General features: G+C 50.4%; 1 protein-coding gene across 3 annotated transcripts in view; it reads left to right on the forward strand.

Moving 5' to 3' along the window:
• Window positions 1-25123, forward strand: part of NTN1 (netrin 1) — a 232631-nt gene that overhangs the window by 165777 nt on the left and 41731 nt on the right. For all 3 annotated transcript variants that reach the window (XM_035300022.3, XM_035300020.3, XM_035300021.3), the window contains exons 4-5: window positions 2875-3024; window positions 5789-5842. In XM_035300022.3, coding sequence (XP_035155913.1) covers window positions 2875-3024; window positions 5789-5842 — 204 coding nt within the window. The remainder of the gene's footprint in view (window positions 1-2874; window positions 3025-5788; window positions 5843-25123) is intronic.

Genomic DNA, 25123 nt, shown 5'->3' on the forward strand with positions numbered 1-25123 from the left:
GGCAGCCCTCACTCCGGCACACCTCAGCCGCCGCCAGCCCAGGCAGCTAAGCAGGTCACCGCTGTGAGGGGCCGTGGGAAAGAACAGTGCACCATCCTGACTCCACCCAGAGTTTGCTCTGGGTCTGCCGCTGCCAAGATAAAGACAACCTGGGCCAGTGGTGGTGTCCACCTGTGACTCGGCTGCAGTGACCGAGCAAACTTTGGTGAGCTCCCTTCAGCCGAGTCCGAGGATCCAGAAGTGACTGGTGCACAGCTGTGTTCCATCAGCACCGAGGGGAGAACTTGGCACAAATCTTAGGATTACTAGCTGGCTAAGGGAGGTCAGCTGGTCTGAGCCCCTGGAGTCCCCACCCTGAGCCTCTGATGCTCACACTTACATCACGGCTTGGGACAGTAGGAGCCTGTGCTGTGGTCCTCTGTGTTTGCATGGCCGACTTAGAGGCACTGCCCATGCTCCCTCTCCCTTCTTACCATGGGATGAATTTAAGAGGCCCTAGGGGAAGGTCAGTGGCCTCTCCAGTCTCCCTTCCTCCCCTCCTCCTCCTCGGTATGCCTCCATGGGCCGTCAAGGCTGGATCTTGTCTTGAGCGAAGAAGACAAACTATAGAGAATGAACTTGAATTTAGGGTACATTTAAGAAGACAACTTCCTAACAAAAGGCATTACTTCTGGCCAGGAGCGGCAGCTCATGCCTGTAATGCCAGCACTTTGGGAGGCCGGGGTGGGCAGATCACCTGTGGTCAGGAGTTCAAGACCAGCCTGGCCAACATGGTAAAACCCCATCTCTACTAAAAATAAAAAAAATTAGCCGGCTGTGGTGGGGTGCATCTGTAATCTCAGCTACTCAGGAGGCTGAGGCAGGAGAATTGCTTGAACCTGGGAGTCGGAGGTTGCAGTGAGCCGAGATTGCATCATTGCACTCCAGCCTGGGCAACAAGAGTAAAACTCTGTCTCAAAAAAAAAAAAAAAAAAAAGCGTTACTTCGATGTATAAGAAGTAATGGCAAGACTGGAGCAGTTCCATCTGCCTCACAGGCAGGGAGCCTACAGGCTGCCCCCGGAGCCAGGGCCTGTGCGTCCACCCTCCTCCCACCTAACTGGGGCACCCGCAGCCCTGAACCCTCACTCCCAGTGTTCCCAAGAGCTTTTGCATGTCCAGACACAACTTCAACAAACAATTCCTCACATTCTTCTCCTGTCCTCCTTCCTCCCTCCCTTCTCCTCCTAATTCTCCTCATTGGCCACTCCTGGGTCTGAGGCCAGCTGGGCTGGGAGAGTCCGTGTTTTTTGTTTTGTTTTGTTTTGAGATGAAGTCTTGCTCTGTCGCCCAGGCTGGAGTGCAGTGGTGCAATCTCTACTCACTACAACCTCTGCCTCCTGGGTACAATGATTCTCCTGCCTCAGCCTCCCAAATAGCTGGGATTACAGGCACTCACCACCACACCCAGCTAATTTTTGTAGTTTTAGTGGAGACGGGGTTTCTCCATATTGGCCAGGCTGGTCTCCATCTCTTGACCTCGTGATCCACCCACCTTGGCCTCCCAAAGTGCTGGAATTGCAGGCGTGAGCCACCATGCCCCGTCGGAGAGGCCGTGTTTTGAGCCGCAGACTCCGGCACTCAAGCCAAGCCACGTGCTCACTGGGAAGTTCTATGCTCGCTGGGAAGTTCTAATCTGGCTCCTTCAGAGTCTCTGCTTTCACTTGTGGTTTTGGGTTTTTTGGTCCTCATTAGCAGCCACCAGGCGCCACCCGAAATTGCTGCAGGACACATTGCTGCAGACGATTCCCCACCTCCTCCCACGTCATGGGCAGGGTGTGGGCAGGACATTTGCTCCTTCCTTCGGTCTTCCCCTTCTCCACCACGCTCTGAGGCCACTGCCTAGGTTCAGGGAGGCCAGACTTAGCAGGCAGCGCTGGTGTCCTGCGCCTGTAGGTAGAGCTGTTTGTGCCCAGAGCATCTGTGTTGGCAGGATGTCCTCCCGATGTCCTGTGGCTACTCTGTTACTGGAATTGGCTCCTTAGGACACAGTGATGGAGCCTCAGTGAAGCATGACAGGGTGGGCAACCCCACCTCCCCACCCTTTCAAGGCCAGGAGGAGGGCTGGGACCTGCTCTGTGGAGCCATAGCTGCTGGCCTGAGAATCCTGACCTTGCTTCACCTCCTGGCTTGGCCATTCCCTTCCTGCGAGGCTCTGGGACTTTCCTTTACCTCTTCCGTCTTTGTTTGCACATTTAATCAGGGCTTTAAACTACACGATCACCGTGACCCTTTCTAGTGCTACAGTTTATGGGTTTTTTGATTCAGAAGGCTTTGCCTTGGCTGCCCGACTGCAAAGCAGGGTCGGGGTGTGGGGCAGCAGCTGGGGGAGCTTCCTTCCCTGTGACTCCTTCTAACCTGGCAAACCCCAGAGCTTCATCAGGCCTCAAACCCCACTCCTTCCACCCCCTGGATTAGCAGGAAAACATGGGGGCTGGGAGCTGGTTGAGGACAGAGTGAAAGCGCATAGGCGGACCCAGTCAAGGGAAGGTGTACCCCCAAATCCTGACTCCTCCACCTAGGCGTGATAGGGCTGCGGGCTCTGCATTCTGGAGAAGGGATTCTAAAACCTTCCTCCTGGGCTTTAGATGGGCTCCCCCACTTCCCTTTCCTGCAGCCAAAGCAGTCCTTTCAAGGGGGTCCATTTTGGTTTTTATTCCCGTTTCCAGGTAGGCGGGTGGGCAGCGTCAGAGCTTCTGGAGTGCGTCTGGGCTGGGCTGTGTCTGCTCTGCGTTACTGCTCTTCCTCCAGGGCGGGGTCCATGGAGGCACCCCTGGGTAGGGATGCACTGGCCCCTTCCCCCTTGTCTAACCCTCCCATTTTGTATTCTCTGCAGCCTGTGATTGCCACCCCGTGGGTGCTGCTGGCAAAACCTGCAACCAAACCACCGGCCAGTGTCCCTGCAAGGACGGCGTGACGGGTATCACCTGCAACCGCTGTGCCAAAGGCTACCAGCAGAGCCGCTCTCCCATCGCACCCTGCATAAGTATGTGTGGGCACCTGCTTTCCAAGTCTCCGGGTTTGGGGGTATGGTTTTGAGGATGCTGCTCACTGATGTTCAGTGGGTTTTTTTTTGAGATGGAGTCTCACTCTGTCACCAGGCTGGAGTGCAGTGGTGCAATCTTGGCTCACTGCAGCCTCCGCCTCCCAGGTTCAAGTGATTCTCCTGCCTCAGCCTCCCAAGTAGCTGTGATTAAAGGCACATGCCTCCACATCTGGCCAATTAAATTGTCTTTTTAATGGAGATGGGTTTCGCCATGTTGGCAAGGCTGGTCTTGAACTCCTGACGTCAGGTGATTCTCCCACGTTGGCCCCCAAAGCACTGGGATTACTGGCATCAGCCGCAGCACCTGGCCTGTTTAGTGGTTTCTGTCGTCAATGTACATTTCTGCATTCAAGGCCTCATACTTAGTGAGTTTATGTGGGAGACTCCCATAAGCCAAAGAGTTCTTGCAGATGCCACTGGGGGCTCAGCAGAGCCAGCCAGTCTGAGGCTGTCTATCCTGGGGTTCTGAAATCATGTTGGGAGGTACTGAGGTCTCCCTGCCTAAGGGAGTTAGGAGTTCTCAGGTTGCTCAGAAATGCTTGGAACCAACATTTCAAATTCCCAGGTGGAAAGATCAAGCCTAGACGTGAGAGCTGGTATTTCTGAATCAGAGGCTGAACCCTTGGGAACTCTCTTTTTCCAGCCTGTGCCTCGGCCCATCCTCTCACAAAGGGCAGGCTGATGCCTGGCAGGAGCATCGCCCCCTCCTCGGACAACTTGGGGCTCCATCCTGGAATTTTCAAGTGCTCTTCCTGAGGGGAGAGCTACAGATGTACAGACTGCGCCCAGGGCACTCGTGCCCTGTTTAGTCACAGGCTGGGCAGCCATAGGCCCTGCGTGTGCACCCCAGAGCCAGGCCAACCTCAGGCACCAAGATTGGGTGGTCACAGTGGCTCTGTGGCCATTGGCTTCCATTCCACTTGTAGACTTGGAGGATTATATCGGACCATTCAGATGTTGCCTCCAGGGTGTTTTTGCTGGGACCAGCTGGCTGTTTAGGTATAGCTTCCTAATAACCCATTGTGACAGGGCACCAATGGGTAGTTGTTGCTGATACAGTCACCTGGGAGCAAGATTTGGCCCCACATTGAGGGCTGTGTCCCCCATTGTCCTTCCTAAAAGTGCAGAGGATGCCTCTGGTGCCTCTCAGGTTTGCCCCCCAGCCTGAGTAATCCATCTCCATCCACTAAGCCTCAAGTTCTAGCTGATCTAGAATCTGAGAGTCAGATTCTGCAAAGTGTCAGACGGTGGCTAGAGTCAGTGGGGTTCATGAGTCCCTTCCTCTTAGGGACTTCTGGTCTATGGTTTGGCCTTGTCCAGAAAGAGGAAGCCTGAGCTTCAGGGCCAGGCTGCTGAACCGATAAACAGTGTGGACGGGCTGAACTGCCTCTCCTTTCTTGAGCACACAGTGGGGTCTGGGAAGTTGTAGGAACAAATTGCTTTTTACTTTTTTTTTTTTTTTTTTTTTGAGACGGAGTCTCGCTCTGTCGCCCAGGCTGGAGTGTAGTGGTTTGATCTCAGCTCACTGCAACCTCCGCCTCCTGGGTTCAAGTGATTCTTCCACCTCAACCTTCCAACTAGCTGGGACTACAGGGGTGGGCTACCATGCCCAGCTAATTTTTGTAGTTTTAGTAGAGACAGGGTATCACCATGTTGGCCAGCTGGTCTCGAACTCCTGACCTCGTGATCCGCCCACTTTGGCCTCCCAAAGTGTGCATTTTTATTATATACATTTACTTTTTGAGACAGGATGTCGCTCTGTGGCCCATAGTGGAGTGCAGTGGTGCCTTCATGGCTCACTGCAATCGGAAACTCCTGGGCTTGAGGAATCCTCCTGCCTCAGCCTCCCGAGTGGCTGGGACTACAGGTGCACACCACCCCGCCTGGCTAATTTGTTTCATTTTTTTTGTAGAGGGAAGGTCTTGCTTTATTGGTCAGGGTGGTTGCAAACTCCTGGCCTCAAGCCATCCTCCCACCTTGGCCCCCTAACATGTTGGGATGACAGACGTGAGCCACTGCACCTGGTCAAATTGCTCTATTAGACACAGAATAATGAAAATGAAGCACATGCTTTTATGAGGCCCTTGGATCTGCACTCTCAGTCCCATTCTGCCCACTAAGCAAATGCCTTGGCAGCTGAGATGTGAGCCTGTAGGAACCTGGGCCGTGCTGCTGACACTTCTCTGCACATGGGAGAAACCTTTCCCTTTGGACAGGTTCCCAGCCCCTCGCTTGCCATCCTGCCATGGATCCTTCTCCACCTGTGAGTTGAGCTCAGAGGTGAGCAGGGCCCAGGTAGCCACATCGTGATGGGCAGTGTGGCCTGGGGAAGTGCCTCTCCGTCCCCCAGAGGTGGAGCTGAGTTGATGACGCACACACAACAGAGCCCTAGTGAGAAGCACGTGCCGGGCCCGGGAGTAGGGCAAGGCCAGGCTCTGTGCTGCCGCCTGAGTCCCACCTGCTCCCCACGCCCCGCTGCCAGGCGAAGGGACAGCTTCCAAAGTGGAGCAACGCCACGTGCCCAGGATGCCATTGCCGGCTTCTGCTCCTCTGACTTTTCTCTTGAGCCAGGAAGTGGGAAACAGAGGGGAGGGTCCCAGGAAGTTGGGAGGGGTCTGTGCTGGGCTCATTCATTCTAAGGTCAAAAAATCACATCTTCTTACCTTGTTTTCTCTCCAACACCCCTGTCTTGAACCTCACGAAGAGATCCCCGTAGCCCCGCCGACAACTGCAGCCAGCAGCGTGGAGGAGCCTGAAGGTAAAACACCCCCTTAGCTTCCCATGTCCCACTTTTGCTGTGTGGTGGGACAGGGGGTGGGTTAATGGGGAAGGGGCATTCGAAGACCCTGACTCCTCTAACTGCTGTCCAGGCTCTGCTCTGTGCAAGTGGCACCCCTCGGTTGCATTAAAGAGGCTGGAGCTACAGGACACTAATTTGTGACCTCCCCTCTGAGAATCAAATGGAGGAGATTTTAATGGTGCCTCTGTCCCAAGCCTGGAACCTGTGGGAAGAGATGGCCCGGGCAGATCTGTGTTACTTATGGTTAAATGATTACTCAGCCCCTTCTACTTGTTCACCAGCTGCTCGCCAGCCCAGCACCTTCCAAGCTGAAGGCTTGTCACTCCTTTCTGGGGCTGCAGAGAAGGAAGGAGCCAGGCGCTTGGGATGCAGGAGGAGGCTTGGGCACAGGGATGCATAAGCTGAATGCGGGGGGCCTGGGAGCTGGAGGGTGGGGGGAGAATCACATCTTTACTTTCACTCACCTTTAACTGAAAATTTAGCATTTCCTCCATGGCAAAGAGAGGCTACAAACCACAGCATGTGGCTGAGCCTGCACCGTGGTTGCTGGCAGAAGTCACAGCGGTTTTCACATCACATTCTAGCTGATGCAGATATCATAGATATTATTCATGCTGGTTATTGCTTCTCAAAACGGTAGGAGTTACTAGACCTGCTGCTAGATCCTGATTTGTAATCGTTAATAAAGGGGCACTCACGTAGCATCACCATACCGTCAGTCTGGGTCTTTAAAGATATTTGGGCAGTGGCTCTTCTGTGTTATTTGTTTCTTCTGTAGTCCTGTGTATTTCTATTTTAGCATGGAGAAATGTTATTCTGAGGAAGGGTCCACAGGCCTCACCAGTCCAAGAAAGATTGCATAGCTCTGGCTTTGGGCACTCAAGGGCACAGAGGCCTGCTGGATGGGGTGCCCTGCTGAGAGCGGCCCAGGCCTGCACCCAGAGTCCTGATCCTGGGATCACAGAGGGCTTTTGTGTACTGGTACTTGGGGTTGAAGATGGCAGGAAGTGATGGGGGGACCCCAGCATGGATATTCATGTTGGCGCTGGGGACCCTTTCTCTCCCCAGAAAGGACTGTAGGGAGGTATGGGGAGCTCGCAAACCCTTGTGGCCACCTGAATATTTTAGGATATGGACTGGATTTTGGAGAGTATTTGCAATGCCTGGGAAACTTGAGAGAAGACAGATTCAGCACTTGCACAGGCATGGTCCACAAACAGCCAGCAAGGCCGGGCATGGTGGCTCACGTCTGTAATCCCAGCACTTTGGGAGGCCAAGGTGGTGGATCACAAGGTCAAGAGATCAAGACCATCCTGGCCAACATGGTGAAACCCTGTCTCTACTAAAAATACAAAAATTAGCTGGACATGGTAGCACGTGCCTGTAGTACCAGCTACTCACTAGGCTAAGGTGGGAGAATCGCTTGAACCCGGGAGGTAGAGGTTGCAGTGATCCGAGATTGTGCCACAAAAAAACAAAAACAAGCAGCCAGCAAATGGGAAAGGACAGCAATGCATTTCAGGGAGCGCTGGAGGCCACACTGGGAAAGCCAGAGACAGTTCAGGCTTACCTTGTTTGCAGAGCCTTCAGGGACCTTTGATTGAGCCACACTCAGGGGAAACGGGGAAGAGGAGGGATTGAAGGAAGCAGTATGCCAGGGTCCCTGGGAGGCTGGAGAACAGAGCTAAGGTGGGAGATGAGGAAGCTCTGTCTGTCACCGCGCAATTCTAAGGAGCACTCTAAATGAGTTCGGCTCTAGGGGAGAGCTGTGTTAAAAGTAGAAGACACTTAAGTGGAACTTGATTCTTGCTCTCCTTGATGTGGCATTTGTCCTTGCCTAACTGAGACTCACCTGGACGAGATCTGAAGGCTGTGCACGCCGTGGGGGGCTGAGCTTCCAAGTAGAGGCTCACGCAAGAGCAAGACGGACCTTAATGATCTCTCTCCCTATCTCTGTCTGTCTCTGTCTCTGTCTCTGACTCCTCCCATTTCTCTAGTCCTTGTAGCTTGACTTTGTGTTTCTCAAAAACCCACAAGCTTTGACTTTGAGTTTCTCCTGTCCAGATCAGAAATGGGCAAATGTGGAAACAATGTGGAGCGGGGATCTCATGAGGTTTCTACACAGGCTACAGGAAGCGGTTGTAACACTTACAAGGTTCTTGGCTCCACCAGACAAAAGATTCCTGAGCAACTGCTTAGAAACACTTGCACCTCCTCTTTTGAAATGTCTTCTTTGGGTTATTTAATGTTTCTGACTGCTTTTGATTTCATTACTGTTTATTTCCTTTTCTCATTCTGAACCTTTAAAAGTATGGTTTAAACTGAAGCGAGCAGTAAATTAACACCCTTATGAAATATCTTCCTCAAAGACAGGCTGAGTGAGTAGGTTGGAAGCCTGTAGCAACGTTTGTAGCTTTGACCAGACCCGTGCTGCCCTGCGCTGCCCTGCCCTGCCCTGCCCTGCCCTGCTCTGGGGGGGCTCAGATGCCCAGATGGGTGTCTGATGCTCTCCCCAGAGAACCAGAGCCATCCCTGAGACCCAAGTGCTGGACTGTGGGGCCTCCCACCACAGAGAGGCTGGGCCTGCCTTGTCTCCAAGGCTGAGACATTGCAGGCAGGAGGCCAGGACAGCCTCCTGGGAAGCAGGGTCTGGGAGCTCAGGGCTCCCAAACCTGTCCACTCTTGCCGTGTTTAAATAGGGGAGGCCTCTGTGTGAGGCTGCCTGAGAAAAACTTGTTTACTTTTGCCTGCGTACCAGAGGAGAATTAATAAGCTGAGAATTTGTTATGAAAACTGATGGACATAACCTTCCCCTGAACTCATTCCTTTGAAGGGCCAGCTTGCTCTGGGAATGTTCTTCACCTCTCACAGAGCTAGCTGGTAAGCTGTCATGGGGCAGGGAGGCAACGAACCTGGTGCCCGTTGTGGGTCTAGGGCCTAGGGGGGCCAGAAGGGAAACAAGCAGGAAGGGAGAGAGGGACCACCCACTCAAAAACGGGCATTGTGCCCAAGGCTCCCCCAGCACACACCTACTTACTGGTTGTAGAGACCTCAGCATTCAAGGATAAAAGAGAGACACCTGCCTTCCCTTCCCCGCCACTACCTATCAACTCAAGGGGAATTCTTTTTTTTTTTTTTAAGACGGGATCTCCCTCAGTCTCCCAGACTGGAATGCAGTGGCGTGATCTCTGCTCACTGCAACCTCCACCTCCCAGGTTCAAGTGATTCTCTTGCCTTAGCCTCCTGAGTAGCTGGGACTACAGGCATGCGCCAACACGCCTGGCTAATTTTTGTATTTTTAGTAGAGACAGGGTTTCACCATGTTGGCCAGGATTGTCTTGATCACTTGACCTTGTGATCTGCCTGCCCCGGCCTCCCAAAGTGCTGGGATTACAGGGGTGAGCCACTGCATCCAGCCCAGGGGTGTTCTTGATTTGTAAATTGTTTGGTTTCGTGGAGGCCGCTTGGTTTGGTGGGAGGAAGCTGGTGTGGAGCCAGGAGAACTGGGGTTTGCCCTTCACTGACTCTGAGGACTTGGACAATGCCATGGTGTCTCCTTTTTGCCTTCTGGAAGAATGAAGTAGTGGACCCAGTGGCTCCATAGGCCCTTCCCTCCCTGGCTGTCTGTGGGAGGAGTGACCTCCTCCTGCTGGGGATTCCTCTTTGGAAGCACCTGCTCATTCTCCAACCACCCCTGAGGATCCACTTCTCCTGCATCCCGGGCAGAGGCCTGTGGGTGGAGGTGCTGGTAAATACTTAGCAATTGGCTGGGGCAGGGGAGGGGCTGATGTATAACATCTGCCACTTCCCTTGGTGTAAATACTCCCTCCCTAGCTGGTTTCGGGCTACCTCATGAGATGTCATTGAATGTAAAGTTTGGAGAGGTGTATGACTGGCCATCGGAGCCCATGCCAGCCGATTCCACCCCACGACTGCCCATGGGCCTTCCAGCAGAAACAAAGAGGTCCAGAGGCTGGAAGGATGGCCTTTGCTGGCCTCCTTGGTTTGAGGGATCACAGCTGCCTTTGAGTGGGAGCTGGACCCAGGGCTCTGAGGGTACAGGAGCGGAGCCAGCCAACTTCTGGGCTCTCTCCACCTCCCAACAGGGATCCCGGATGCTCTCTTCCTACCCTGTCTTCTTCTCATTCCATCGGGGCCTTACCTGGTGCCTTTGGCTAATTGCCCCAGTAGCTCCAACCTGTGGCGAGCATGGCTGCCAAGGGCACCCTTGCACACTTCCTTGAGGGTAGTCTGAAGGGAAAACTCCCCAGAGCCTTTCAGCCAAACCTCTCTGAGAAGCTCTGTACTGAGGTGCCACCAGGCCTGTGTGGTGAGGTGACCTTAGAGAAGTCACATCTGGTGGCCTCTCGGCACCTCCATTTTTCCATGGAAGGAAATTGGGTTTATGTAGACCTGCAACCTGGATAAGCATGGGTTATTCTCTTTAGACTTTTGTTTACCAAGATGGGGGAATAGGTTGGGTGAATACAGGAAAGTGACTTGATGGGACTTGAATGTGGTATTGGCAAGGGGTTGTGGGGATGGAAAAGAGTGAGAAAAGGGCACTAAAAGGAGGAGGCTGAGACCTGAGTGCTGCTTGATCTCTGTCTCAGATTCTTGTCTGTGAGGGTAATCGCAACCCTGCCTCTAGGGCTGTTGTGAGGGTTAAATGGGATGATCCCAGTAAAGCCTGTGACTCAGTGGTGGACCTGTTGAAAGCGCTTAATGTAAAAGCAATAAATTGATGTGAAAAATACAAATACCATGGTATAATGAGGGGTAGAGACAGCTTCTACATCCAGAAAGGCAGGATTGGGGTGGGAGTTGCTGGCGTGAGGACAGGTGTGGAGAGTCAGCTTGACTGGGCTTTTGGGAAGTCACAAATTGGACTGTCCAAGGCAGGCAGCGGCTGAGGGAACTGTGTGGTGGCCTTGTCACAGCCTCCCGGCAGCTCATGGTAGAGCCTGAACCAAGCAGAGAGGTAAAGACTAGGAATCAGTTAAAGGTCAAGAGCATGACTTCATGATAGCCAAAAGGGGGAAATAGCCCACTCATGTCCATCACTGGATGGACATGAGTGTGATACACAGAATGTGGCATATCTATACAGAGAGTATTATTTAGCCGTAAAAAGAAATGAATGGCCAGGTGTGGTGGCTCATGCCCATAATCCTACCACTTTGGGAGGCTGAGGCGGATGGATTGCTTGAGTCCAGGAGTTTGAGTTTGAGACCAGCCTGGGCAACATAGTGAGACCTCGTCTCTTCCCCCGCAAAAAAAAATTTGGCCAGGCATGGTGACGCATGCCTATAGTCACAGCTACTCAGGAGGCTGAGGGGGAGGATAACCTAAGCCCAGTAGGTTGAGGCTGCAGTGAGCCGTGATTGCACCACTGCACTCCAGCCTGGGTGACAGATCCAGACCATGGGAAAGAAAAGAAGAAAAGAAAAGAGGGGAGGGAGAGAGGGCAGGAGGGAGGGAGGGAAAGAAAATAAGTTATGTGCTACAACATGGAAGAATCTTGAAAAACATTATGCTGAGTGAAAAGACTCAAGACCCAAAGGCTGCATGTCATGATTGTACTTATCTGATATGTCCAGCATAAGCAAATCCAGAGACAGAAAGCAGATTAGGGGTTGCCAGGGGCTTGAAAGTAGATGTTTAATGGATACAGGTCTTCCTTTTTGGGTGATGGAAAAGTTCTGGAACTTGATAGTAGTGATGAGTTGTGCAACATTGTGAATGGACTTAATCCCATTGAATTGTACACTTAAAAATGCTAAATCTTATGTATATATTGCCACAACTAAAAAAAAAATGGTCAAGCACTTTGGGTCAGAGTCAGGGTTAAGTGAGACTGATTTGTCTGGGGCTGGAGTGAGTATCCTGGAGACAAGGCACGGAAGCACAGGGAGCAATGGGGGACATGCTTCTCTTCCTGTCACCTCCCTGGGAACCTTCGGAGGGGATGGTGGACGTCCTCTGTTGTCTTCCTGCCTGTTAGCTGTGGGTATATGGCTTGGAGTTCTGATTGCACAGCCTGAGCCTCTCTTTCTTTTTGGAGTCGCCTGAGAAGGATCTGGTTCCTTGAGCCCCAGGTAGGGAGGCTTCAATGCTCTTGGTATAGGAGAAAAGGAGCTGTGAGGTCCACAGGGTGGGAGGTGGGGTTGCTGACCGTGCAGATAGCCCATGCCACTGGTAAAGAGGCCCAGTAATTGACCAAGGCACTGGATTTCAAAGGGTGGTATGAAACGGCATGTCAGGCTGTCCCGGATTAGCCATTTAGGTAAATGACCAGTGAAGTCATTAACACACCATCAGATTAGTATTATCCCCAGAGAAGATTAGACCAGATCCAGAATAAAAGATAAATGGATTCTGACTCAGCGAAGGAGGAGACAGCATTTATATAAATAAGATACTTGCTCTGTGCTAGGCACTGTTCCAAATGCTCTACATTATTAACCATTTCATCATCTCTTCCGCTCATGTAGCTACGTACTGTCATCACCCTCATTTTACAGAGGAGGAAACTGAGGCACAGTGAGATTTGGTGAGCCCTAGCAAGCATCGTCACTGGGCTTCTGGCTGCAGTCGCCTGGGTGCAGAGTCTGTGAATGCTGTTGACCACCATGCCATTCTCACATAAGTTATGTTGTTCGGTCAACTGAAGATAATTAAAAAAAAGAAAATTCCTGGCCGGGCACAGTGCCTCACACCTGTAATCCCAACACTCTGGGAGGCTGAATGGGCAGATCACCTGAGGTCAGGAGTTCAAGGCTAACCTGGCCAACATATTGAAACCCCATCTCTACTAAAAATATATAAAAATTAGCTGAGCATGGTGGTGTGCGCCTGTAGTCCCAGCTACTTGGGAGGCTGAGGCAGGAGTGTCGCTTGAACTCGGGAGGTGGAGGTTGCAGTGAGCCAAGATCGTGCCATTGCACTCCAGCCTGGGCAACAGAGCGAGACTCTGTCTAAAAAAAAAAAAAAAATCCTCACTTTATGTCATAACAGCCTACTAGGAAAGAAGACAAACTTGAGTATCCACTGAGGGGTGACCTGAAACCAGAGACATGGAGGGGCAGCGAGTCAAAAGCCACTGCTTTTTGGAGGTGCCAGTTAAAGGGGTTCTGGTGAGTGTGCTTGGTTGGTGGGTGCATGTAGCTGGCATGACCAGGACCATAGGTGCTGAGCACTAGAAAACAGTTAGCAGGGCTCAGACCCTTCATTCACAGGGTGGCTGGGGTGAGACAGGACAGGCAAATCAGCTAATCCCAGAATGAGTGGGCATAGAGAAACCCAAAACCCTCACCGGCAAAGAATCAGCTAAAGAGTGTTAGACTCTGCAAGGGGCCATTAGTACTCAGTGAAGGCATATCCATTTTATGATAATGGAAACAAAATCTCAAGAGAATACCAGTAAAACTATGAAACACACAGAAATAAATGTAGCAATGAAGTACAGAATGTATGTAAAGAAAAGAAGAAGACTTTTCCAAGGAACGCTAAAGAACAGAAGAAAAGGAGGATCTTGCCACGTTCTGGGAGGGCAAGACCCAAAATTGTAAAGCTGTCAGTTCTTCCAGAAGTAATCTGTATATTAGCATAATTCTCGTCAAAATCCCAGTTACATGAAAGACAATTCCTAAATTCAGCCAGAAAAATAAATGTGTGAGAATTGCCAGCAATTTTTTAAAAAGAAGATTAATGGAGGGTGATTTGCCCTACTAGATAGTTAAAGACATGGTAACAGGATTATTTAAATGAGTGTGGAACTAGTGTAGGAATAGAGACGTCATTAATGCTGAGTAGAAAGTCTAGAAACAGACCAGGCACAGTGGCTCACGTCTGTAATCCCAGCACTTTGGGAGGCCAGGAGTTGGAGACCAGCCTGGCCAAAATGGTGAAACCGCATCTATATGAAGATAGAAAAATGAGCTGGGCATGGTGATGCGCACCTGTAGTCCCAGTATTTGGGAGGCTGGGGCATGAGGATCTCTTGAACCTGGGAAGTGGAGGTTGCAGTGAGCTGAGATCCGCCACTGCACTCCAGCCTGGGGAACAGAGCAAGACTGTGTCTGTAAAAGAAAAAAGGGAGAAAAAAAGTCTAGAAGCATATTAAAATGTAAACATAAGAGCTTAGCATATGGTAAAGCTGTGATTGTGAATCAGTCAGTAAACGGTGCTGGGAAAACTGGCTAGCTCTTTTAAAATAATAACAAAATATGCTGTATGTCACCAATGGACTAAAGATTTCTATACCCTCAATATAAAAGTCCTTAAATGTTCTAGAATAAAATATATGTGAATATCAATGTAGTGCTGATGTGAGGAAGGTTTTTTAGACGTGATACAAAAGTTGAAAAACATAAAAAGAAAGATTTTGAATAAAGAAGTGGAAAACTTTTGTATCTCAGAAATCTCTATAAGCAAAATAAAAGGCAAACTAAAACCTGGGAAAAATATTTGTGACGTGGTTGACCAAAGATTAATGTCCTCAATAATAAAAAACCTTTACAATTCAATGAGAGAGAGATCCTAATATGAAATTGGGCTGCAAAGGTGAACTAGAAATTTAGAGAATTTGTACAAATGGCAACAAGCATATGAAGGATTAAACTTACTAGTAACAAAAAATAACATTAACAAGAATACTCTTTTCAAAGCTTGTTAGGGATGGGGTATGGTGGTTCATACCTATCATCCCAGCACTTTGGGAGGCCAAGGTGGGAGGATCACTTGAGCCAGGGTTGGCAACATAATGAGACCTTACTAATACTTAAAAAAAAAAAAAAATTAGCCAGGGGTGATGGCACATGCCTGTAGTCCTAGATATCATGCCACTGCACTGCAGCCTGGGTGACAGAGCAAGACCCTGTCTCAAAAAAAAAGGTATTAGAGATTAGAGTGAGACTGGAAAATAAAAAGTAATTCTCTGTGTTGAAAAGGGTTGGGGGAACAGGCACTCACCTGCTCTGGTGGTAGGAGGGTAACCTGGTACCACTTTTATGAAGGGTAATTTATCATTGTGTATCAAAAGTTATCTGTGACCCTATCAGTTAAGTTCTAGGAATTTAGCCAAAGGAAATAGCGATGTGTGCCAAAATTTAGCTACAGAGATGAATACTACAGCATTGCTTATGATAACAAAAGAGAGACACAACCTTTATGCCTTTGAGTAGAGTTTGAGTTACTCAGCAATGGGATAGCCATATAAGGATGTAGGGAGAATATCTAAATAGAAAAGATAAAACGTAGTGGCAGGTGAACAAAAACAAGTAACACAACAGATGACACCTGAAGAATCAGCCTTATTGGTGAAAAGACTGCACTGCAGGCACATTTCAACTAGTTTCATTTGGTTTATATATTTCAGTGGTTCTCAATCAGGGGCTATTGTACGTCTGGAGGTATTTCGGGCTGGAAGGATGCCGCTGGCATCTAGCGGGTAGAGGCCAGGGATGCTGTCAAATATCTTGTGTCACGCAGGACAGCCCGCGCAACAGAGAAGTACATGGCCCCAAATGGTGTTGGTGCCAAGGCTGAGAACTCCTGTTATACAGAATAAAACCCACGTGTTTGCCAAGCACAGTGGTTCACACCTGTAATCCCAGCACTTTTGAAGGCAGAGGTGGGCAGATCACCTGAGGTCATGAGTTAGAGACCAGCATGGCCAATATGGCAAAACCTCTTCTCTGCTTTAAAAAAAAAAAAAAAAGTACAGAAATTAACCAGGTGTGGTGGTGGGTGCCTGTAATCCCAGCTACTCAGGAGGCTGGGGCAGGAGAATCACTTAAACCTGGGAGGCAGAGGTTGGAGTGAGCCGAGATCGCGCCAGTGCACTCCAACCTGGCTGCAGAGCAAGAGTCCATCTAAAAAAAAAAAAAGGACTGAGCTTTTGTATGCCCGGTCCTTTTTCCATTGTAAAACTTAGTGCAACCTAAAATGAAGTGTACCCCAAATTCCAAGTAGTGCTATACCTTATTCTGAATTAATGTGATTCAACTCATTATTAAGCTTTTTATTTTGAAAAATCTTGAGAAGTAGGGAGAAAAGCATGGGGACACCTAGATTTAACAATTCACATTTTGCAGTATTCATTTCAATTATCTTCTTTGCTAAAATATTGTTAAAGAAGCTTGGATGTTAAAACATTTCAGCCCTAAATATTTTAGAATGTACTTCCAAAAACTGAGAACATCTTGATGCCATTATTATACCTAACACAATTAACAATGCATTTCTTAATATCACTTGATACATAGTTTATATTCAGCATTTTTTGGTTCTCCCCTAAATGCCTCCTTGAAGCTGTTTTGCTCACTGGTTTAATTATTAAAACATTATATAGGCCGGGTGCAGTGGCTCATGCCTGTAATCCCAGCACTTTGGGAGGCCGAGGTGAGCAGATCATTGGAGGTTAGGAATTTGAGACCAGCCTGGCCAACATAGTGAAAATACAAAAAATTATCTGGGCATGGTGGCAGGCACCTGTAATCCTAGCTACTTGAAAGGCTGAGGCAGGAGAATGGCTTGAACCCAGGGAGTTCTGTCTTGACAAGATTCTGTCTTAAAAAAAAAACACACACACACAAAACAAGAGAACATTATGCAGTGTTGTGATATAGGAAGCACTCTATTGAGAAATGCATGAACCCAGGGAGTTGGAGGTTGCAGTGAGCTGAGATCACGCCGCTGCACTCCAGCCTGGGCAATAGAGCAAGATTCTGTCCAAAAAAAACACACACACACACAAAACAAGAAAACATTATGCAGTGTTGTGATATAGGAAGCACTCTATCTTTTTTTTTTTATTTCGCTCTTGTTACCCAGGCTGGAGTGCAATGGCGCGATCTCGGCTCACCGCAACCTCTGCCCCCTGGGTTCAGGCAATTCTCCTGCCTCAGCCTCCTGAGTAGCTGGGATTATAGGCACGCGCCACCGTGCCCAGCTAATTTTTTGTACTTTTAGTACAGACGGGGTTTCACCGTGTTGACCAGGATGGTCTCGATCTGTTGACCTCATGATCCACCCGCCTCGGCCTCCCAAAGTGCTGGGATTACAGGCTTGAGCCACCGTGCCCGGCTGGAAGCACTCTATTTAGAAATGCATCTTGGCCCCAGTCCTGGGCTGCTTGCAAGGATGTGAAGCGGCATGTAAGGTGGAAAGTGTTCACCGTGTATCAAGGTTAACTCCACTTACCCTTAAAGAAGAGTCAGTGCCATGTCAGCTTGGTGGCTTTGTGGGGTGTGAGCAGTGGAGTGAGAGGGTGTGGAAACTGGAAGACATTCAACAGTTATTGAAGGTGTTTAAACTGTGGGATTCTCAATCTCAGCACTGTTGACGTGGGAGCTGGGGATCTCTTTGAGGTGGTAGCTATCCTGTGCACCTTCAGATGTGAAGCAGCATCCCCGGCCTCTCTACCCACTAGATGCCAGCACCTGCCTTCTGGCCAGTCGTGATAATTAAGTATCCCCGGGGGACAGAAGAGCCTCTGGTTAAGAACCACTGGATAAAAACCAGATTTTCTGACATCGGCCCAGGTTGCCAGAACTCTGGTCCAGGAAAGAAATCCAGAGCCCAAGCCGAGGGGCCATGGGACTCTTCTAGTACGGGGATCTGTTCACTGCCCCCGCTTCAGATCAGACATCTGTATGTATTAGGTCAAACCATGCAGAATTGCTGCTGTATATAAGCATTTGTGACCCACAAAAATGGCAATTTCCTAGGGTTCAGCTTAACATTTACTTCCCCTTGGCCAGGAGAACCTGCTTCTGAGTGGCCTGCGCAAGTCAGTTTCCTCTCTTCTTTCTTGCTGTCTGTCTGTCTGTCTTTCTCTGTCTCCCTCTCTTCTATAACCACACCCCCACCCCCACCTTCCTCATTCTTCACTTTCCCTGGCTTCCTCCCCCTGTCCCTTTCCTCTCTTTCTCCTTTTTTTCGACCTACACAAAGGGCCGGGGCAGAGGTCAGGCTGGGGGTGAGCAGGGCCAGGCTAGCTCTCCCGCCCCCGCCACCCCTCCACCCTCCCACCCGTCCGCCCTGGGCCTCCGTCACCCCAAGGAGCACAAAGAAGCCATTTGCATGGTGGGTTTCAGGTCCCCCATTGTTCCCCTGTCTCTGGGTCTTTGCAGGTGGAGTTGCCACCAGCCTGGAGGAGGATAAAGGGATGAGCTGGAAGGCCAGAGAAGCAAGTGGGGGTGGAATACTTAGCCCTTCTTGGGAGCTCTTCCCACTGGGGGACAAGGCGCATGGCTGATGGGAACGGGACAAGTGACAGATGTCAGGGAGAGAGAGGATGGGAGTTATTGGGACCCACCTCCATGTCATACAGCTGTCACAGCGGCCTTGGGGCAGAGGCTGGCCGGGGTGGGGCAGTGCAGGCTGCAGAGCTAGGCTGAGGCAGGGCTGAATGCAGAGATAACCCCCAACCCCCACCAGGTGGCCCAGGCTCAGCGCTTGGCCTGAAACCCCTTGCAGCTTCCTGTAGAGGTCCTGGGCTGGGGTGGGGGGGGGGATGTGTAGCAGCTGGCCCACACCTGGCCTGAGATCCTCAGTGCACAGTCCCTCCTGTTCTTATTGCACTAGGTTTGCCTTGTAGAACCTCTGCAGCCACTGAACTGGGGTGAATAAAGCCCCCTTTCAGCCCCAGAGGCAGGGGGTTGGGCAGGACCCACAGTGGTCCCTCTAATGACTTAAATACCCTGCCAGATCTAAAACCACTCCAGACTTAAAGAAACCATAACAACCATCACTGCTCCTTTACTGGAGATCATGGGTGTTGAGTATTTCACCCCACTCTAGTGCAAGCATTCTGCAGGCCATTTGGTAGTTCTGGACCCAGTCTTCTCAGTGAAAGGAAGGAGTTGGGCTCAAAGATAAATTTGGCCTCTTCCCAGCTCAAAATCACTAGGGACTGGGAAGGACTGGTTTGGAGGCCACTCTGGCCCCCAGACCCCATTCACTGTGCTCCCCTGTTTTGCTGCCAGCAGCTGGGCAGGGCCTGGTTTACAGAGCCAGCCTGCTGTTCTCAGGGACAGTACCTGGGCAGTGGGGGGTGACTGGGGGTCTTTTCAGCGCTGTGTTAAAGATATTGTGGGGAATTTGGACCAAGGAGGGTGCTCAACTCTAGGGGGAAGGAAGGAAGAGAGGAGAATGGATTGGTGGCGACATTGTTTACCCAGTTACCAGGCAGCCTTGCTTTTGTGGACACAAACCTTTGGAGTTGGAAGGACCAGCATGGTGATGTTGCAGCAGGGAGGCTTCCAGCTGCCTCCTCCTGTGGCTGGCGTGATGACGCTCAGAGTGTTGCCAGCTCCCCGTCCTGCTGAGCAGGACCTTCCTCTCAGCAGCTCTCTTCCTCTGCTCCTAAAGCTGTTTGTGTGGCCACATGATACAAGTCTCCTGCCTCTGCCCTGGGGCATGCTTCATGGACCTTGTCTTTGCCATCCAGGGCAGGGCTTCAGCATTAGTAGGAGCGGTGGATTGTTGTCTAGGAGGGAGGCAGCCAGTGGGGCATTGCCCCTCCCCATTTCCTCCTCCAGAGAGGTCGGTGTCTTTCTACGGAAGATTGTGACAAGTGTCATTTGCACAGTTCTGTGGTGTCTCTGCTCAAGAGTACAGTGTATTGTAGGATTAAGGAAAGGAGAAAGCCTTCTGTTTGCAGAGATCAGGAATGAAGCAGGGGTCTGAAAAGAATTTATTTTGCACAGAGAGGCATGTGAAGCTGGGTGGTGTGTGGAGCCGGCTCACACCCGTTCACACCTGCTCGCCTCACAAGGGCGGTGCATCTCTTTCCAATTCCGCATTCAGGGCTTCCTGCTGGGAGTTTGCAATTGGCCATGGTGGGAATATTTACACTTCGGAAGCTGACAAATGGTAAAATCAAGGCTTTTTTTTTTTAGTTCCCCTGAGAGCCAGTTGTTAGACATTCCTCAGCATAGCATTGTCCAAAAGGCATCCAGAGAGTGAAATTCAGGATCTCAATACCAGAATGAACCTGGAGATCGGTCATCACATCGGGCCTGCACCTCTGACAGACAGGGAGACTGAGGCCCAGCGAAAGACAGTGATTTGTCTTAGGTCATGCTGTGAGTTGATGGGCAGAACCAGGGTTTCCACTTTACCGCAGTCCCTCAAGCTAACCATCCTTTCAAGTGGGGCGCTATGGAGTGACACAGAGGCTTAGAAAAGCTTCCTCCTCCTGAAAAGGAATTAGAAATTCGTGGCTTAGACCAGGCGTGGTGGCTCATGCCTGTAATCCCAGCACTTTGGAAGACTGAGGTGGGTGGATCACCTGAGGTCAGGAGTTCGAGACCAACCTGGCCCACATGGCAAAACCCCATCTCTACTGAAAATATAAAAAATTAACTGGGTATGGTGGCGGGCACCTATAATCCCAGCTATCTTGGGAGGCCGAGTCAGGAGAATCGCTTAAACCTGGGAGGCGGAGGTTGCAGTGAGCTGAGATCACGCCAGCACTCCAGTCTGGGAGACAGAGCAAGACTGTGTCAGAAAGAAAGAAAGTGAGAAAGAGAAAGAGAGAAAGAAAGCAGAAAGAAAGAGAGAGAAAGATGTCAGTGGCCCAAGACAGGGATTCTTGTGTGGCTAATTTATTGAGGGGGTGCTTTCAGGAGAAACCAGTAAGGGAAGCAGGAGGGTGCAGGGGAAAAAGCTGGGAAAACACGAGTCCACAGTGGAAGTCTAGTCTCAGCCTGATCCCAAGAGAGCTCGGGAGAGAGAATCATACCCAAGAAGCTATTGTACTTAAAGGCAAAAGGGGCCAGGTGCTGTGGCTCTTGCCTGTAATTCCAGCACTTGGGGAGGCCAAGGTGGGTGGATTACCTGAGGTCAGGATTTCGAGACCAGGCTGGCCAACATGATGAAACCTTGTCTCTGCCAAAAATATAAAAATTAGCTGGGCGTGGTGGTGGGCACCTGTAATCCTAGCTACTCGGGAGGTTGGGGCAGGAGAATTGCTTGAACCCAGGAGGTGGAGGTTGCAGTGAGCTGAGATTGTGCCACTGCACTCCAGCCTGGGCGACAAGAACAAAACTACATCCCCCCTGCCAAAAAAAAAGGCAAAAGAGCTGGGTAGTGATCCCTGTCCAAGTCAGTCAGCCGTTGGCTATGGAATGTGCCCTGGGAAAGGCATGTGTAACCTTCTAGATATCTCCAGGCAAAGCAGTGTAGCATTGTCCATCTGTCAAGGGCAAACCTTCAGAAAAGCGTGTAGTTGTGAGCTGTGTGCAGCTGGGGACTGCTATGCTGGCCTAGTCAAGGGGCTCGGGCTCTGGGCAGGGCACCAGATACCTATGCTCTACTTGGTAAGTGATTTGGTGGGAAGGGAAGTTTTATTGGGATCTGGGGACCATCTGTGGATTTCTGTTTTGTCTGGTCTCCAAGAGCCCAATACTGTAGAAAAACCTGGTGGTTATTCTCTGAGGTCCCGTGTTCTCTCTCCTGTGTCCAGCTGGTCTCAGTCACGACAGTCTTACGGATATCTCTCACATCTCTTCTCTAGAAGATCCTCGGATCTTCCAAGGGGAACTGGAGAGAGAGGATCACAGCCCAGGAGTTCAGGCATGGCTGTAGATCCTTCAGATCTCCAAGTACTGCATCTGACCTTTTGCTGGGAAGGTCACATGTAGACCTCCCAGAGGGTCTTTCAAAACGATTCTGACAGACTAAGGACTAATTAGCTTTCACCTCCGAGGGAGGCCATATGTGTGGGCGGTACCATTGAGCTCTATTCCTGGTACCTACAAATACCAGCTCCTGTTAGCAGCTGGGAAACAGCGACCTGGGCCCTTTGGGACAAGATTCCAGGCATACTGCTGCTAGACCCACTGTTGCCCTAATTCAGACTCTTTCTCTACCTCTCACAACCCCGTATTGGTCAGGGAAGGTTATGTGCTGTAACAAACAGCCCAGATAGTACAGTCCAGCTATTTTTTTTTGTTTTGAAACAGTGTTTTGCTCTTGTCACCCAGGCTGTAGTGCAGTGGCACGATCTTGGCCCACCACAACCTCTGCCTCCTGCGTTCAAGTGATTCTCCTACCTCAGCCTCCCGAGTAACTGGGGTTCAGGTACCCACCATCATGCCTGGCTAATTTTTGTATTTTTAGTAGAGACAGGGTTTCAATATGTTGGCCAGGCTGGTCTCGAACTCTTGACCTCAAGTGATCCACCCTCCTTAGCCTCCTAAAGTGCTGGGATTACAGGCGTGAGCCACCTTGCCCAGCCCAGCTATTTCTTGCTTATACCACAGCAAGAAATCCATCACAGCCCTGGATGGGTGGCTCCCTTCCAAGCGGTGGGCCAGGAGCCCAGGCCCCTTTCATCACATGGCTCTGCCATCTTCTAGGGACTGTCATTGTGGGGTTTCTCTGCATCCAGCCACAGTTAGGGAAAGAGAACATTGGGAGCTCATGGGAGACCAATGGGCTGGGCCTGAAAGTGTTCAGGATCACTTATACAAGTGTCCCATTGGCCAAGACTCAGTCACATGACCACCCCAACTGCAAGGCGAGTGCTGGGTAATGTAGTCTATATGCCTGGTGGTGGGGGAATGGAGTGTTTGGTAACCACATACAGTCTTCACTGTAGATCTTTTTTGATCGCTCTGCTGACTTCAGAGACATCTGTGGCCACCTGTCATCATGGTGCTGCCATTTTGGCATTAGGAAGTGGTGGTGAGCTTTGAGGGGCTTTGTGTGTGTTTGTAGGAAGTAGTTTAGCCCAGTCTCAGCCCCTGGGGTGTACATTCTGCCCGACAGCTGCCTAGGTATTTTGGGGCATAGGCAAGCTAAGCAAAGGCGACACTGGGTTCCAAGGCATGACCTCATTGGCACTAGCTTAACCAGCCAAGCTAACCGGCTAGCCAACCAGCCGGGTGGATGCTATGGGACTACAAGCATCCTTCTTTCATGACCTTCCCAGGGAGCCCTGCTTAGCTCAGCTGAATCACCCTTTAGTGTTGACAGCAGCTCCAGTCTGTGTCCACTGTTGGCTCTTGCTGGAGAGGTCTATAGAGAGCCAACTGGTTCACTATTGGGACAGCTTTGTTTTCCCTGCTGAACACAAAATCCCCTGTTTACTGGGAGAGCTGACAAGGGGACCCCCATGGGGCTGGCCTGGTGGGAGCAGATACCAGTGAATGCAGCGCCCGAATGGCTTCAGCTTATTAAAGGCGAATACACAGGATAACTCTGCCCACCGAGTGGGAGATAGAATGGAAGCCACAGAGCTGTTACAGCGGATTAGCGGCTGCAGACGGATGGAGGCAGGTGCAGGCTTTTCTGCAATTTGGAAGGGTTTATGAAATACTGATCCTGTGCTCTATAAATCCTTCCCTTGACCTCATCTGGGCTACAGGCTGAAAATGGGGGATTTCTTGTTCAGCCAGGCTTGAGAGTGGCTTTTAGTATTTTCCCTTCTCCCCACCCCCCAACTCCCAAAATTCCTTGGGAATTTTGATCAGAGGATTTCTGCATGTGTCCATTTATTCATTTTCTCTTCATTCATTCATCAATCACACATTTACCAAGAGCCTGTGCTAGGCGCTGGGGTTACAGAGCTGAGTAGAACACAGAGTTTTGTCCTCAAGGGACTGGTGTACTGTGTGAGAAAGACACAGAAACAGAATGTTCTAATTCAGATTGTCAATTTTTTTTTTTTTGAGATGGAGTTTCCCTCTGTTGCCAGGCTAGAGTGCAGTGGGTTGATCTCAGCTCACTGCAACCTCCGACTCCCTAGTTCAAGCAATTCTCCTGCCTCAGCCTCCCAAGTAGCTGGGATTACAGGCACTCGCCACCCCACCCAGCAAATTTTTTTATTTTTAATAGAGACGGGGTTTCACCATGTTGGCCAGGATGGTCTTGATCTCCTGACCTCGTGATCCGCCCACCCTGGCCTCCCAAAGTACTGGGATTACAGGCGTGAGCCACCGTGCCCTGCCAAGATTGTGAATTGTTAACTAAGTCCACGCATGTCAGCAGATACCAACATAAACTTCTGTGGGCCTGAGCCAGTGGCAGGCGTCACTAAGAGCTTGCTAGGTCTTTTGCAGCCCAGGTGAATGAAGCCTCAAGTCCAAGGTGGCTTGTCATCCGTCTGGATGGGCTGCTGTTTTTTTAATGGCACAGATGGTAGATAATAGAAGATGATACTTAGAACCAGTGGCATAGCTGGAAATTTGAGTTTCTCAAGCAAAAACTCTAGAAAATTTGTCTTACAAGGCAGAATTTGCATCTTAAAGAAGACTTATGAGGCCGCTGGCAGGTTCAGATGCAGATTTGGTCTCTACGTCTTTCCCTCGTAGAGATGAGAACTCCCCCAGTCAGACACCCCTCATCCAGAGATTTCTGCTCGTTTCAGCAGGCAGAAATCTCTTTGCCCTCCTTCTGGGTTTACAAAGCTCATCTCTGCTGCAAGACTTCTGAACTTGTTCTGTGACTCAAGGTTTTGGTGAGCATGTTACCATGAGGAAGAGCACAGAGCGAGTGATTTGGACCTCAGGGCTACCTTACAGCCTGACTTCCAAGGGAGGAAGAACTTGAGACCAGAGGGCTCTGAGTTAAACCTGTTAACTTGTCCCAAGGGGCCTCAGGCCACTGTTCGCAGCCCTAACAGGAACTGGTGCATGCTAGCTTCCAGGAATAGAGCTCAATAGTGCCTCTTACATATATGGCCTCCCTTGTAAGTGAAAGCTGGTTAGTCCTTTGTCAACCAGAATTGTTTTGGAAGTCTCTCTGAGAGGCCTATAGGTAAGCTTCCTAGCAGCAGATCGGACACAGTACTTGGGGATCTGTGGGATCCACTGTCATGCCTGAACTCCTGGGCTGCCATTCTGTCACTCTAGCTCCCATGGGTCTGTGGATGACAAGAAGTCTGGGAAACAGACTCGGAGGATGCCCTCTAAAACTGGGAAGCAAATACAGAGCAGCAGATAGAAATCCTGTGTCTGGGGAGTTCTTGGAGAGAGAAGGGATGGTTAAGGAACAAAAGACTGGCGTAAAAGAAAAACTTGGCATCTTGTTAAAGCCGGAGACATGTCCCGCTGAGATGGGCAGAGCAGGGATGATGTCCAGGGTATCCACTGGCCTCTTGACATCCCTCAGCCTCTAGGCGCCACACTCCGCAGTGGCTCTTTGCAAGGGTAGCTGTGTCTCTGCCTGTGTGTCTGCTAACACCTTCCTCGAACAATCATTTGAGTCTGTGGGTACCCAGAGTGT

The sequence above is a fragment of the Callithrix jacchus genome, chromosome 5 (assembly GCF_049354715.1).
Source record: "Callithrix jacchus isolate 240 chromosome 5, calJac240_pri, whole genome shotgun sequence".
Classification (NCBI taxonomy): domain Eukaryota; kingdom Metazoa; phylum Chordata; class Mammalia; order Primates; family Cebidae; genus Callithrix; species Callithrix jacchus.